The 16,685-nt window shown below is 41.4% G+C and overlaps 1 protein-coding gene across 4 annotated transcripts; it reads right to left on the reverse strand.

Moving 5' to 3' along the window:
• Positions 1–492: 492 nt before the first annotated feature.
• LOC131243707 (dol-P-Glc:Glc(2)Man(9)GlcNAc(2)-PP-Dol alpha-1,2-glucosyltransferase) lies at positions 493–15,341 on the reverse strand. Of its 4 annotated transcripts, XM_058243222.1 has the most exons (9): positions 15,196–15,211; positions 15,006–15,094; positions 10,103–10,175; positions 9,645–9,978; positions 6,393–6,669; positions 3,537–3,677; positions 2,401–2,605; positions 1,462–1,604; positions 493–1,068 (listed from the first exon to the last, which is right to left on the reverse strand). In XM_058243222.1, the coding sequence occupies exons 3-9, from the start codon at positions 10,147–10,149 to the stop codon at positions 809–811; spliced, it is 1,407 nt and encodes a 468-aa protein (XP_058099205.1). In that variant the 5' UTR covers positions 10,150–10,175; positions 15,006–15,094; positions 15,196–15,211; the 3' UTR covers positions 493–808. The 4 variants fall into 4 exon arrangements, with proteins under 4 accessions (XP_058099205.1, XP_058099204.1, XP_058099203.1 ...); XM_058243221.1 differs by lacking the exon at positions 10,103–10,175 and having other exon boundaries at positions 3,537–3,674; positions 15,196–15,341; XM_058243220.1 differs by lacking the exon at positions 10,103–10,175 and having other exon boundaries at positions 15,196–15,341.
• Positions 15,342–16,685: the final 1,344 nt, after the last annotated feature.

The raw sequence follows: 16,685 nt of genomic DNA on the forward strand, positions 1-16,685 counted from the left end.
ATGAACTTTCTCATCAAATGTGATGAGCCATGTCTTTTGACACTCATTTGTACACACCAATTAAATGGTTAGGATTGTACGATCAATATGATTTTTAGATTCTGGCCCACTCATTATTGTAATTGTATGTATGTATACAGCACACGTGACAACCTGGCATGTGTGTGGGACATCTGAGCTGTTCATAAGGTCGACCATCTGGAAAGAAAATCTGGCACAAAAATCAGGTCAGTCCACTCAAAAGCTGAGCAACAAGTGGGTGTGGGATGTTGGTTGTATGGAGGTGACCTGCCTGATGAGTGAACTAGCCTGATTTTCGCAGGTTTGTGGGAGACCCCACCTTATGCATGGTTCAAATGTCCTTCACATGTGTCACTCAGCACATGTGCTATGTATAAAGGTGGCTGTGGAGCCCCCAATACAACAGAACAGACTGAAAAAAGGTACACAACAAGTAGAATGCATGAAAGACTAGGATGGCAAAATTTGAAATATTGGGAAGATTGATGATTTCATTGAACTTAGACATGTTTCACATCATATCTTAACACCAGCAACAAGCAATTGGTGCACACTGATCAGATTACAGTGATGGGACCTGGTTACTGGGACCTTCTTTTGATCTGTTAAATACAAATCGCACAACTACAATCTGATCGACCAAAGCCAGTGGGGTGTGATCTTATGACATGAACCCAAACAAGGTCAAAATTCGTCAAAATTATCAAGATATCACCTGTTACAAGCTCATTCGATCAACAAGAATAATGAGTGGGACCTATGCAGCATTCCTTCCTATCCATCTAATCTACCATATAAATCTCTGGGTCCCAGGCTCATGGCTCCAATGGAACGGCCGGAACAAGAACATCATCATCGTGAGGATGTTCACGGCTATGTAGAGTGTCCCTATGAGAAACCAACTTCTGTAATCATCTATACGAGAATGGAGAATCATGAAATAGAACGGTATAGTGTAATATCTGAACTCAACCAGCGGAGTGGGAATGAGAACTGCCGCACAAGCCAAGGAAAATAGCAAGACCCAGATCTTCTTCTGAGTTTTACCTGTGGAATAAGTGAAAATTTTGTTCTTCAGTCCGAATCAACATATAAAAATAACGGCAACATGAGCAAGAGCCCTACTAAGCAGCATCTCTAGTCCTGCTCACCCACTGCATGCCAATGTGGCTCTCAGCCATCACACAGGTCATCAGTCGGGGCATGCATGTATGTTGAATGTGGATTGTTGAACTTTTTGCAAGCATTGATTTTTGGCCCACCTGACGACTGGCTTGTGCTGATTTTTTGGGTTATTGCCACAAACAAGTTGGTCCCACCCGACGAACGGCACAAATCTTGCACTTGCGTCACATTGGCAATGTGGGAAAGGTAGGACCTGAAATTCTACTCCAATGGGTAGCGTTGCATGTTTCCACGAGTAAAAGGTTCGTCACCAACCTAAGACGTTGAATATGGAAAACCACGAGTAGACGTAAAGCGGGACCAGCAGGTATTTCACTGAGCAATGAGCATTTATGACCTTCCGCCAGATATAAAAGGTATAATGTCGGTTGTCCGCAAGAAGATAGGGATGGGCTATGCTGCACCAACCAATATAATTTGTTAAGGCAACCAAACAGTAGGAATGATCAAAATAACAGAAACACAGGACTGAGGTACCAGATCCGGAGCACTAAGCAAATGTATAGTTTGCTTTTGCTGACAGAAAGGATTCTACACATATGGGACCCACAGTTTCATGATCTAGATTTTTGATCTGATTGACGCCTCAAGCATAGGGGATGCCCATGAATCCCCCCGATAGAAAGATCCAGGCCTTCGATCAGGGTCCTCCATAGAATGTGGGACTAGAGCTGCAACTTGGGTTCAGGTCAACCTAAACCTAATTGGCCCAACCTGAGTTTGGGTTGGGTGGTTAGGGTCCTTGGGTCGGGTTAGGATTGGAAAACTCCAGCCCAATTTGAAGTCAGGTCGGGATGGGTTTGGTTGTGAATAATCACATATATTTGGGTTGGGTTAGGTTGGGCCCGTTGGGGTTGACTATAAAGACATTTGGGTTGGGCACCTTGGATTGGAATTTGGGTTGGGTCCTCTGGAGGTCGGGTTGGACTCAGATCAATCCTCAACCAACCCAACCTGCCCGAGTTGCAGCCCTATGTGGGACTGTGCTGTATCATTTTCTTAAAAGTCTTTTTGTAGGCCATTCATTGAAGCATCAGGAGCTTTAAACCTAGGAATTGTAACCCTTGCACCACTGAATTGTTTTCTATGAGAACCAAATTGAACAGAAGGTTTTAGCAACACTGCTCTAAAAGCAATAGAAAACAAAAACATTAGATCGATAGAGCGAATATGAAGAAAGTGGACGCTTGTGACCTGAAAAAATGCACTGAGATCAATCCTGCAGTAAGAGCCATAAACCATTGAATGGAACTAAGTAGCCTGTTCTTCCCGAATGGCCGGCACAAAACCGCAGCTTGTCCTAAACTGAAATGGGCCGGAGCCATGGCTGCAGCTGAAACTAGAGCAAAATACATTATCTGTGCGAAATGTGGAGAAACAGCATGGGCTTCTTTCGCACCTGCAGTATCATGAGAAGTGTGATTTGAGAGAGATCCTTCGGGCACAATACACTATACAGATTTCAGCCAAGATTTGTAATTCCACACTCTTGGATCCCAGCCCCCTCTAATCCAAGATACATGCCAGTGTGGCATACATGTGCGAGATTAAGGGTGGAAATGGGCCAGGTAGCCCACCTGACCAGGTTTTGGGCCTGGCGTGTCTGACCTGATCAATTTTCAGGCTTAGGCTCAAGCCATTTTAGCCGGACCTGCCAGACCGACTTTATACGGGCATGTGTTATATCTTACAAATATGCCAATACAATCCTAGGTTAGGCAACCCATCCATCTTGAATGTAGATCATTGGTTTCATTCCTGCAAAAATGTAAATTTCTTTGTGAATGTGTCGCCCACTTGATCAAGGGATAGATTAGGAAGATCCAAGCTGTCCTTCAAGGGATAGGTTAGGAAGATCCAAGCTGTCCTTCAGGAAGATCCAAGTGGGCCTGGGCCAGCCCAAATAAGGCCCATTTCCACCGCTATGCAACATCCAAGCTGTCCTTCAGGAAGTCCCACCATGTACATGCCCTGGACCAACAATCACCACTTAAAAGTGGGACAGAATGGACGGCTAAAACAATCTTGACAAAATGTTCTGTAGTTGTACATTTGTTTTGTACATCATGGCTCACCTAATAAGGGGATCAGCCTGATTTTTTGGCAAAAGCATTTACTTAGTGGGCCCCACTTTGAGAACATCTCAGATCCATTTGCCTTTCAAATCTTCAACCAATTGATGAAGCAGAGCCACAACATCTACACAATGGGGGCCCCTTGATTGACATCTAAGGGGGTGGAATCTACATGTTCGAGGAATTACCAAATGTGTTGCATATGTTATTTATTACTGAAGAACCGAACATGGAAAGAAGGAAGATGCTTGGTACCGAGAACTACACTTCCATTCCAGAAGACGAAAGTGACAAATGCAGCCAATACCATGATGAATGGGAGGAAGGATACCAAAATCTCCCACTTCAGACACCACGACCTTAGAAGAATGTCCTGGAATTCATCGAGCAAACCTGCTGCACAAGTATATTAAACGGTATACGACTTCCTTATCGTGTAAAGTCACGTGAGTAGACTATCATGATAGTTTGCAACAATATGCAAAGTTAAGGTAGCACATCCCAGGTTATCATCAACTAATTGGCCAAGGGATTGCAGAGTACAGTCGGGCCTTTCAGTTTGTACAAGTGGGCCTCATTGTCCAGTGATCCCAACCATGGATGTTATGGTGGCCCCATTGTGCATGGTCCATGGAAAAATCCTAAGCATTTCAACAGGTAGCCAATAAAAGACATGGTTAAGTAAGAAAATATATAGTTCCCATTTAACTGCTATTGCTAGGGCTTCAGTTATGGGGGTCTTTTGGTGCGTAGGCCGTCCACTATGAGGCCCATCATACCAATGGTTTGGACAACTAAACTGTGGGCCCCACTCCTACTACAAACTGAACAATCGGTATGAACATAAGCATTGGATAATACCTCGTCACAGCCAAAATGCACGTGGCATAAATGTACAGCTATTCAGACGGTCCACATTGAGAGCTTGTATTGAAGGAGCATAGCCCAAACTCACACTGATCAAACAGCCTTAACCATATGATTCCAATTGTTGAATGTGGACCACACCCATTTACCGCTAACCACCTATTTTATAACCACTGCCAGATGCTCAGGATTGTTTACCTGTGTGATCCTCGGGCTGTGCTCCATCTAATATGGGCATCATGATTTGAATACTAGATTCACATAATGTATTCCATGTGTATTGTGGATGAGACCCATGATATGGAGAGCTGTTTCCTCAATTTAGTGGTGTGCCTAAACAATGCTCAGATCATGGTTGGAGATGGGGATAAGATCAGTTTTTGGAATTCCTTATGGTGTGGAGATACTGCTATGAGAGATCAAGATCTCTATGCGTTCGCAACTGACAGGAAGCAAAAAATCAAAGACTACTATCCAGGATGCTGACTTGTTTTGGAAAGATTTACATTCCATTTTTAGCCCACGACAGAAGGATGCGGATGAAGGAGGCGGATGGGTCCTTTTCTGTTAGATCTCTTGCCTGGGTCCTTGCTGGGGGAACTCACTCTCCTCGGGCTTTGTATAGAAATATATGGAAAGTCCATGTCCCTTTAAAAGCAAGGGCATTCACGTGGACAGTTTGTTTGGAGAAAATTCTCACCGCTGATAACCCTAAAAAGTAGTCTGGAAGTGGCAAATAGATGCATCGTGTAAGTACAGGAAGAGACAGTGAATCATCTATTAATCACTTTTCCTAATTCATGGGAAATAAATATGGCACAGCAGGTGTGCCATAATTTGGGCTAAGCTGGGTAAGTTGGGGACAATAGAAAGTGTGATTAGGGAATGATCAGCTTTCATGTGGCGTCCAACGGTGTAGAAACTTTTGAAAATGGCCAGCTAGCGACTCTTCGGGGTATATGGCTGGAAAGGAACAACTAGGGTATTCAATAACATTAATGGTGGGAGTAACAACCAGCTTTATGGCCGTAAGATATGGGATGTAACGGCCATTGCAGCCCTGTAACAGTCAAAAGAGATTTTAAAGGAAGAAACTATATTGGCCCATTACAGCCCCGCATTAGCCTGTAACGGGCCATTCCGTTACATAATGGCCATCATGCAATCATTTTGAATACCATGGGAACAACAGCATTTTTAGGGGGAAGCAACCAAAGGTAGAGAGGAGGCAAACAAAATTGCCAGGAATACTGTGGATTGGAGTAGGGCTGATCCAGATTTAAGGAAAATTTCCCAGGTTCTATTCAATGTAAATTGGCTTCCTTTCTTGATTTAAAAAAAATGGTAGTAATGGTACTGGTAAAAGGCTGACCATATCATGTCAGCAGCAATGAAAAACTAACTCCACTGATTGGAAGATACGAAATGACGATGGCAAACAAAGCCCAGTTTAGCTAATGCAAACAAGGAATGGTAAGGATTTTCCACAGAGGATTGAGAGTCCTCTTGTGAGATCCCGCAGGATCATAAGATGAACCCCAAAGTGGGTCACTCAAGTGGTTTGAATGAGGATCTTGGTCATTTTTAACTGTTCATTTCTTCTTCTTTTTTGAATGAATGTGAGGCTCACCTGACCTGCAGACCGGGCTGATTTTTGGGACAGGGCATGTATACAGTGAGGACCTCCTGAAGAACAGTTAGGATCTCACACACATGCCCTATCATACATTTTCCATGAAGAGGATTCTCAATTCTCTTCATGAGAATACCCTTAGGGCTCATTTGGTAACATGGATTCGGAGGGACTTGTAGGGATTTCATTTTCTTTTTTCTTTTTTTCTTTTCCGGTTCTTTGAAGGATTTGGATTTTAGAGGAATCAAAATCCCCCCAAAGAGCCCTTTTTTTGCATTCCACTTCAAAGCTGGTTTGCAAAATCCAATTGATTCCACATATTACAAAATCCAATCGATTCCACATATTACAAAATCCACTCGATTCCACGGGAGTCAAAATCCACATTGCTAAATGAGCTCTTAGTAGCATCCAATGCAAAATCCTCAGCACTCAAGAAATACAAGCACATCAACAAATAGCATGATGCTATGATGTGAAAAAAATTAACCAAACGTCATCAAGCTCTACCACAAATATAAAGCTTAGCTATACGTAGAACATATAATTAGAAAAGTCTTGTAAGATAAATCAAGAACTGATGATGGTTTTGAGGAAGATACTAAACACACCTGAAGAATGAGTCGAGGAGCATGCAACAGTTTCAATAGCAGAGTGGTCTGCCTTATTCACATAGTTTGCCATCTTTCTCTTTCTCAAATTTGATGCAACCAGCACTCTCTTTGCTTCAAATAATCCATCAGTTTCCCCGATCGATGTCACATGACCATCTGATTGCACATCATCTTTTCTATCTAAGACTGATATATAATTAATGGCTCCAATGCATGCAACGAACAACATCCATACAACATTCGTTTGACGAATAAATATTCCCAAGCCCCCAAGCTATAGAAAGGGAAGGGTAACACCAGTAAGATACATAGATAAAAGAAGAAAAAATAAAACAGCTCAAATATATCTCTCTATAAAAAAAAAAAAAAAAAATTTAAAAGGAGAGGAAGGAGAAGAGGAAGAAGAAGATTTCAGCATAAATAACAAGGGCGCAGATCAAACAAGTACATTGCACACACTGACTATGTTATGCTGCCAGACACAGACACACACACATAGAGAGAGAGTGCATTTTGCTTGGGGCGAAAGTTTGGCCAGTACCCTTCAGGTTGTCAGTTTTGAATTGTACAAGTGGGGCCTCAAATCCTAACCCTTCAGCCCATGGCCATGACAGTTATGAAAGAAAATGTAGCAATGGATTGAATGCAACAAAAAAGCAAGGATCTGGAGAATTCTTAGTGCATGGGTAAACTACTATGAGGCCCATTGTTGAACGGCTTGGATCAGTGAACCATGGGCCCCACTTGTACAAACTGAAAACCCGAACAGTACTGACCAAACTGTTAGGCCAAGCATCGTATAATACCTCTAGGAAGTAAGCATTAAACAAAATCATCTAGCAATGTTTATGTCTCAAGTGTAACAATTAGCCATAGATTTCAATCTCATGATTTTGGCCAACTCATTTACTTTCCCAAACTCCCAATCACTGTAGTACTATTGAACAACAAAGAAATATTGCTTGCCTATCTGTTGGGTCTTCCAGTCCTTGCCTTTCACGGGTCAAGCTCTAGCATAGATTCCTAGACGTGTTGGGTTTTAGTGGGTTAAAAAGTTCAGGCTAGTTAGTAATCAGGTCATGATGGAGTCGAGCTCATTGGTCCCTTAGTTTAGGTCGGGCTAGGCTCAAGTTAAGTTCATCAGTAATCGGGTTGGATCAAGCTGGGTTGGGGCTGGGCCATGTGCATATTAGCTGTATCATGTGTCTTTATATGTATGTATCATGTATGTAGTACATATCATTTATATAGAAATTTCTTAACACCGGGCTTGGATTTCAGAAACTTTTAGTCGTGTCAGGTTTGGGTCTAAAAAACATGGGCCGTTTCAGCCTGGGGCATGCTTGCTCACTCTGACCCACCCCAGGCTGGCCAGTTGAGATCCCTGTCTGTGCGAAGTTCTCTCTCTCAACACTGATGTGCACACTATGTTACTTGGACCTCTGAAGTTCATTTTCCATTCTTTAATTGCTCATCAGTTACTTGGCATCAGTAATTTAAGATCATTTTCACATGCAACTTCATCATTAGCTCACAAGTAGCACTCAATGACATTGTTTACAAATATTATAAGAAGAAAGTAAAAATGTTCCCAAGCTACAATTCACCAATGTGCTGAAATGCATCCACCATATATGGGGTGTACATGACTCCACTTGGGATGTTCAAACTAACACAGGGCAGTGACCGTTAGATGGTTCTGATCAGCCCACAATCTCAATCTCAGTAATTTGAGAGCAGATAAATGCAATACCTTCCAAAGTAAATGATTAGATTTGCAGACTTTGATCTTACCACACAAGTTGGATAGTATTGCACCATCTAATAATGATTAAAACCACAGCAAGCAGATTCACACCTTGTACAAGCATAGAATCACACCATGCTTGTACGAGCATTGCACCCAATAGGTGTCCAAGAGTCATTCTGAAAAGCAAGAGAATCTCTCGATGTATCAACATCATCATCATCTACACCTTAACCCAATTAATTTTTGGTCAGCTACATGAACATTTTATGCCTTCAGATTCATGATGAGAGTTATGGCATAGTTTGACGCCGGCTGCCAACCTGAAGCAACCCTCCTTTATCCGTGTGCAGAGGACCAATAATAAGAGTGCAAAAATCCCATAGGTGCAATGTAATAGACTATTACATAGGTTGATTACAATCCAGCACTAAATAGTCTATTATAAAGGTTGGCTACAATCAACGAGTTTCTCCCAATGTATAGACTTAAAATTTTTTTTTTTCATTCCACATTTCTTTACATGGTTATACACTCTCCCAAAGCAAAAGAACCCCAAATTTATCCCATCCACTAAGTCTAATCCTATATATATATATATATATTTATTTATTTTTTGAAAGGAACACTATCAGGGATTGAACCCTCGATGACTCACACACACTAGACTATCTCTACCCACTCATCTAATGAGAGGGAGACCTTTTTATCCTAAACATATGGTTTAATAATATTAAAAATGATTAAAATATCCATAAATCCCATCAAAACCAGATAAGCCTTCTGTAAAGGGGTCGTAAGTTAACTCATTGCATGACAGAATCACATGAGCTTGGTCTTGTTTTAATCTAATCAAATGGACCTTAACAGGATCAATTTGGTATCATTCATACATTGTTTGGTACCCAAAAAGTAAACCAATTAGATTTACTAAGTCCGCTAACTGATCAACAACTCGTGTGGTGCCCGCAGATTGATAAAGACATTATTAGGGTCCTAGAAAACAGCTTGGATGGATCATAAGGCCCATATCTCTGATCTGATAGACAGTGGGGATCACTCCTAGGTTGCATCACAAATGGTGGGTGCAAATGTAGATGGAGCAAAACCCAACCACCACCCTCATTAGACAAACCAAACCGTCCAATGGTGATCTTCAAATTGATTGCCGAAAAGAAAATGCAATGGAACTCATTAATCAGTGTGATTAGGACTATCCTCCATCCACGATGGGGCCATCCAAATCGTTGTGTGCTGCACAGTGGATGAGTTCTAACATCATGGTACCATTTGACTGTGAAGGATAACACGAGATTGATATTTTGACACATTGGAATATATTAATGTGAAAATAAAAAATTTATGGTGAAAATCATAACATCTTGACAAAAAACAAGAAAAATATAGAAAAGTAAAATCATATTGATGAAAATAGCAATCTCGTGAGTCACAACCAAGCAATTCTCTTCAAAGAAATTCAAGCAAATAGTGGGTCCACTAACCAGTGCACTAAACCAATAGCGCCTCTTCAAACAGGCCAGATACATGGCAAGAACTGCCGTTAGTGATGCTACATCCGTGTAGTATAGAAAGGTAAAGAACCAATGAAGAGGGAACATAGTTAAAACTACAGTATACACAGTTGCCCTTCTTTCACCAAGTGCAGGTCTTAAGTGCATTAATATATCATAAATGATAACACCACAAATAGCCGCCAAAACACCATTTGTAGAACGGAGAACTGCAGCAGAACATAGGTCAGAAAATGATGACACTGCCTTTATGCATTGGATGCCTGGAAACAAAGAAGCAAGGTAGGCGAGTGAAAGATAGTACCTGCAACAATTTGAAAATGTGCAAATCAACATTTATCATAGTAGCACACTGCCTTTCAAACTAGCCGACTATTTAAGGGGCGCACTCGAGTCATACCAATAGCACTGTAAGTTTACAGTAGTACCAGGCAGATGTGGGGTCCACGTGATGTATGAAGGCCATCCAAACCATCCATAGATGAGTACCTCATATCATCCCTAGGTGCCAGAAACAAGCCTGATCAGCACTTAAGTGGACCACAACCAGTGTTTTAAATAGCTACACTATATAGCCGAGCATAGCCTTAATGCCATGTAACTCATGGAAATAGCTTAAGTTGCGTGTAGCTTATGCTACATGATAATTTGCATATGCTACATGAGACATGGACTATGCTACATGCTACGCACTTTACATTACAAATATTAAAATCAATTAATGTTTTCAATGATTTGTTACATTTTAAAAAAAAAAAACGTAATCATTGCCATTTCCTATTACTTTAGGTTGTGTTTGCTTGCACAAAATATCATGAAATTTTGTTAAATTTCATTATTTATCGATCTAATTTGGTGCATAAATCATGAAATTGGTGCAACCAAGCGCAATCTTGATTAAAAATCTAGAAGTATAAGCTACACGCTGTGTAACTTACACCTCACACTTCAGAGGGGTGAACGCTATGCTATACACTATTTTCTATTTAAAACATTGCCCATAGGCCCACAACACAGGGAACAATGTGACAGGGGATGCTTACCCTTGATTTACATAGGGGCCCACCTGAATTTCAAAACAGTCGGACTTTTGGCTTGACCCTTCATCCAGACCAGATGAAGGGTCTAAATGGCATGGATTTCAAATACTCAATATGGTAGTCCCTACCCACAAATCAAGGGAGCATGTTCTCTCCAAACTTGTTCCCTGTGGTGTGGCCCACCTGATTTAATGGATCAGCCTGATTTTCAAGCCCTGGGGGCAACATGCACTGACACATATGATGGAAAGGTTGGATTTGACATTTGCAGCATGTGGATCCACATCTGCCCAGTACCACCATAGCTTGCAGTGGTACTGGTATCACTGGAGCGTGCCCTTATATTTGAACTCTGAACAAACAGATACTGTCCAATTTGAGGATGTTTGTATACGGTATTTTGCAAAGATGAAAAGGAGGGACATTCGTGGTGGGTGTCATACGAAGCTCAACCCATGAAACAAAAACAAGAAGAGCACTGGAATCGAAAAGCTCAAAAAAAGAAATGCAGACAGAACATATAAAGGTCCCAGATTACACACTGAGATTGCCAGTAGATTCCAACAAGTTGAGATGTGTACCAAGAGAACCTTCCCTTTTTCTTTTTCTTTTTTCTGGAATAGGAAAGTTAAAAGAAATCTAGACATTCGTCATATAGTTCTAGGGAAGGGATAATGTTGCCAACTTGGATGAATTAGACTAAGTGATCTGGATTGGGGGAGAATGGAGTTGAAAAGGATTTTGTCACACGCTGGTGCATCCTCCTTCATCATTGTCAATCCCGTCCTTGTTTGGCATTTTTAGCCTATTGAGGGGTTTACCAAACTCATTTCTAGAACTAAGATGGTGCAAGCTCAGCATCTTCATCATGGCCATTTCAAGGACTTGGACCCAAGGGTGGCTGATCATAAAACTTTTGCCAATATACCTTTTAAAAGGCAACCTCCAATTACTGGGAGAAATGCTACGACGGTGATGATGAGGGAGAGAGACTTTATCATCCACTGAAACTGAGTGAACCAGGTATTGGATGATTTTTCATCGATGTTGGCATATGCCATCAAATTCCTTTAGGGTCTGTTTGGATAGTGGGAAAAATAAGTGTAACGATTATCTGTTATACCCATGGGTTCCATGAAAACTATTGAAACATGGACACTTATGGATTCTATTTTTGGGGCTCTTGATTGGATAGCAAGTGGAAATCTAATCATTATGAGACAATGGCCACCTCGTATCTCGTGCTGGGGAAATAGACCATGGAAATGTTTCGTATTGCTATTTTTGCTATCCAAACATATTGAAACGTCCCATCATGTGAGAGTGCTTCATTTTCATTCTTTTCTTTTCTTTTCCCACAATCCAAACAGGCCCATATTGTTGATTCATAAAGCCATGTCCAAAGGTTTGCTTCAACCTCAATAATGGTTAGCTTCATGTGGGGGAAGGTTGGGTAAAATAGGCAATGCAATAAAGAATTTAGATTCCCGCAAGAAAATTGTCAGATCATAGCTTTGCTCCCATACTTGCTAACACTAATAGAAGGAAATTCCTGAACAAAAATAAATAGACCGAATAAAGTTAAGAAAAGTCTTGCATATTGGACCCACTAACTGGGAGACCTTCAATAATACCACCACTTTAATAATTGGGAGTGAGTCTTCAAATTGGGCAGGGCTCTACTTAAGTTGGGTTAGGTCCTGGTGATAGCTTGAATGGCTTGCAGAACTCTGAGCTTCTCCTCCTCAAATGAGCCAAGGTGTTGGAACTTCTTCCAATCTTTGATTTTGCCTTGATGGAATTTAAGCTTCGACATAAGCTTGTAACCAGCCCATCCCTCCACCTTCAATGAGGCCCACAAAAATCGATTTCTTCTAACCACACAATCTCGAATAAAGAGGGCTTCGCATTACACGACTCCTCTCATGACTCTAGCACAATAGGACAATGATCAGACACAACACCCAGGAAGCCTCATCCCAATGAGGAAACCAAGAATCTGTCTAACCATCTATTTGCAGGCCACCATTTGAAGGATTAGGATTGGTAGGGAGATTTTTGAGGCAATTGAGATCAATAGAAAAAACATCTGAAATAAAGGACAGATTGGATGGAAAGAATCTTGCAATATGAAAAATGTTCGGACATCCTCTATCCATGGTGGGACGAATCATATAAAAGGCCTCGATCACTAGACCTTGGGCCTAAGTTGTGCAAAATGTATGCATGAAGATGCTATTGACATTCAGATGCATCAACACATTCTAATCCCTATATAACTTGAAACTCCTAAATTGCAAACACATGAATACAAAGATAAAAAACACATGCATAACCATGGCAGTGTATGCTTGGATGTATTTACAACAACCCAAAACCATCATAGACTTGGCATAGAAGTGCATCAATTCATATTGTCCAAATCATGCCTCCACAGTTGCCGGAGCTTCTCCTAGGAGTCAAACTTATCAGATAACCTGACCATTCAATTGTTGGCCATCAAATAGAGGGTAAAAAAGAAAATGGCAAGCTGTCCAGATTCAGTGGTCCACATGCAGCCAAAAATTGAATGATTAGGATCATTTGTTCTGCATGATTGTTGGGATATACTCCACACACCGCAGGCCTCATGATTTTGATGGTCAGGGTTGATATCGGGACATGCCGAGTGCATGTGGAAGCTATGTCATTAGAGTGAATCAATCGAGATAGTCTTGTCGTGTAAAGTATGGAAAATACATGGCTTAAAAAAGAAGTATGAAGAGATCCTTTTGCCTTTATATGGGTAGTACACAGATATGGATTGGAACTAGCATTGTGAATTCAATGGCCCATCCAAATGCACCCTAAAACATCTAAAGAGAGTTCCAAATTAGTAGCAAATCTCTGAAAACCCATTTAACTCATGTACTCTACATCCGCTTCCTGCCTATGCCCATTACTGGTAAATTACTCCTAAATCCAAAATACCTTAAATGGAGTCTGCCAACCTGAGTAGAATGTTGATCAGTTCTAATAAACCCTTAAAACTATCTCAATAATCTTGGTACTTTTGGAGCCTTACATTCTGGTATATGTTATGAAAAAACAGAGAAGCCTCAGAATTTCCCTCACAGAATACCAAAAAAGCAACGGAATCCATGTAATTTGAATACATTGAAAAATCACACAGAACTGAACAATGTGTCTATCATTCTACTTAAAGGTTTGCCATTCACACATGCATGTATAACTGTTTGGGCACCCCCACCCCACCCCCCGACGTGCTGTGCTGGTTCGGCTAGTCCACTCATCAGGTGAGCCCCAATGTACAAAACTAGTGAAAAGCTAAAAGCAAGTATAGCTGGCCTGATTCTCAGGCCTAGTCATCTACATGGTGGGACCCACATGGACAGCTTGGTTCTCATGCGCATCAGCAGGATTAGTGTAGCTACCATCAAATTGAATAACAAGGAGTTATATGATGCTCAGGTTGAGTATGACACTTGATGCATAGGCACTCAGAAATTATACACATGGCACATATAACTCAATGAGCCGAGTACATTGTGCAGCCCACTGTCACCAACTCACAATCCCAAGATCAGATTAGTTAAACAATCCTAATCTCTGATTCGTGGACACTTGTTTGTGGAAATAGGACTGTTGGAGAATTTTCATTTTTAACCATCCAATAAATGTCCACCAATCTGATAGCCAGATAATAAAATGGGATTAATTTTTAATTTTTTGGCTCATGATACATCTACACTGTGTACCCATAATTTGGACAGTTTAACTTGAAACTTGTATGCCACATGTGCAATTTCTAACAAATTTCTAAGCGCCTGCTTATTGTCCATCACACTCTGCCAGAGTTTTTATCTTCAATAAACAACAAGAAATACAGAAAATGGAAAATTCCTAATAAACCACATCTATATGTTGGATATTCTAATCTCTTAAAAAACGCTAATTCAACTTCAGCCCATATCTTCAAGCAGAACCCATGTAACTACTCAAAGCTGAATATTTAGAATCCATAAATAATAATAATAATAATAACCAACAATGTCTACCAATCCACATTTCAAATAGCTTCAACATATCAAAACCTGACAAAATCAGGAAAAAATAAAAAATAAAAAACGAAAATTCTGTATAACGCCGTATTCATGCATCGCGAAACAATGGAAACCCATATCACTTTTCTGATCATTGGAAAATAATTTAAAATAGGAAAGGGAATTCAAAAAAAAGAAAAAAGAAAAAAGAAGAAGAGGAAAGTGGGTGTTTCAGATTGAGGGCTTACAGGCCAGGTGGGGTAGTGATCATGGGATCCCAGCCTTTGAAATCCCCCCTGCAGTATTGCTGGGCCTGTGGAATGTGGAATATCTCATCCTGCAGCACAGAGGGGCGCAGGTTAGCAGAAAGAGAGGAGAACGGATATTGTGCGCCGGGGGCAGAGGAATCAGAGAAACAGGCGGGAGGGGAGAGCTTACCATGTAAGGCTCTGGAACGACGCGATTGACCAAGATTGAAATGGGGATGACCCACAGAGCCGCGATCGCTACCACGGCTATCCGACCCATCTCTCTCTCTCTGCTTCAGCTCTACACTTGTGTACTTTGGCACCAATTTCCTAAATTATGGAAACTCATCCACCGTACACGTGGCTTGCATATCCCCCAATCCGATCTGACCAAATCGTAGGAATTTAGTTTGATTTTACAAGCCTGATGGTCCATTTGAATGATCTAGGGTCCAAAAAAAAGGTCAAGATCCTGACAAGTGTAGCTTCGAGCACCAAAACGGTTTCCTGACTCAGTGACTCGGGATCGGACGAGTCAGAAGCGAGTCGACCAACTCACCCTCTATTCTCAGTACCTACTCGCGGTATGAGCTTTAATCCAGTCCATGGAAATTGTGGGCCTCATTGTTGATAAATCATGGACCGCTTATCACATCCTGTTGCCAATCTTAATGGTCCAGATGAATGATATGGGGTCCAAAATCAATCAGATCAGGCGATCCGTGCGGTTTTTTAGCACTGTGTTCTATCCATGATGGGACCCACTTGGATGAATCCAAGCTCTAACCGTAAGTTGCTAGATTATATCCATTCATCCATCACACGCATGGCATGTACATGCGCCAATCCAGTTTGCCGAGACGGTGGGCCATGTTGTGGATGGATCATGGACCAGATCCGTTACTCTCGCAGTCCTAATGGGCCAGTTGAATGATCAGTGTCCAAAATCAACGGCACGTCTTGAATCAACATCCCCAAATGCCCCTTACAATGTGGATGATGGGCCACTGTATCTTTGGGACCAAGATTTCTAACAGATCAGATGGCCCTATCTGATCAGTGGTCTGCAAAACAGATGATTAATCAGTCAATGGGTGGGCTCCACCCCCTACAAAACTCAACATGCGCCAATGTGGCGCACATGTGGAACATCCAAACCATCCATCAGGTAGGACCCACCATGTAGATTTCTCCACCTGAAAGTTGGCCCAACCCACTTGCCAGATGGGCCACAAAATACTAAAATAATGAACGGCTAAGAGCCCTTGCGCAACACATGCACGTAACTACATATGATTTATTAGAATGTGGTAGTCTAAATGATAATCAGCCAATGGGTGGGCTCCACCTCCCTACAAAACTCCACACGCACCAATGTGGCGCACATGTGGAACATCCGAACCATCCATCAGGTAGGACCCACCATGTAGATTTCTCCACCTGAAAGTTGGCCCAACCCACTTGCCAGATTGGCCACAAAATACTAAAATAATGAACGGCCAGGAACCCTTGCGCAACACATGCACGCAACGACACCTGAATTATTAGGATGTGGTAGTCTAAGAACTACGATGTCCAGCTTTCAAACTGTAATTGGCGCCAAAAACATCGAGAGTGCGTTTGGATGCACCATTAATTTGAATTGCAATAAATCGCTGAAGAAGTGGCAATCACCAAGTT

Source organism: Magnolia sinica, chromosome 4 (genome assembly GCF_029962835.1).
Source record: "Magnolia sinica isolate HGM2019 chromosome 4, MsV1, whole genome shotgun sequence".
Taxonomy (NCBI): domain Eukaryota; kingdom Viridiplantae; phylum Streptophyta; class Magnoliopsida; order Magnoliales; family Magnoliaceae; genus Magnolia; species Magnolia sinica.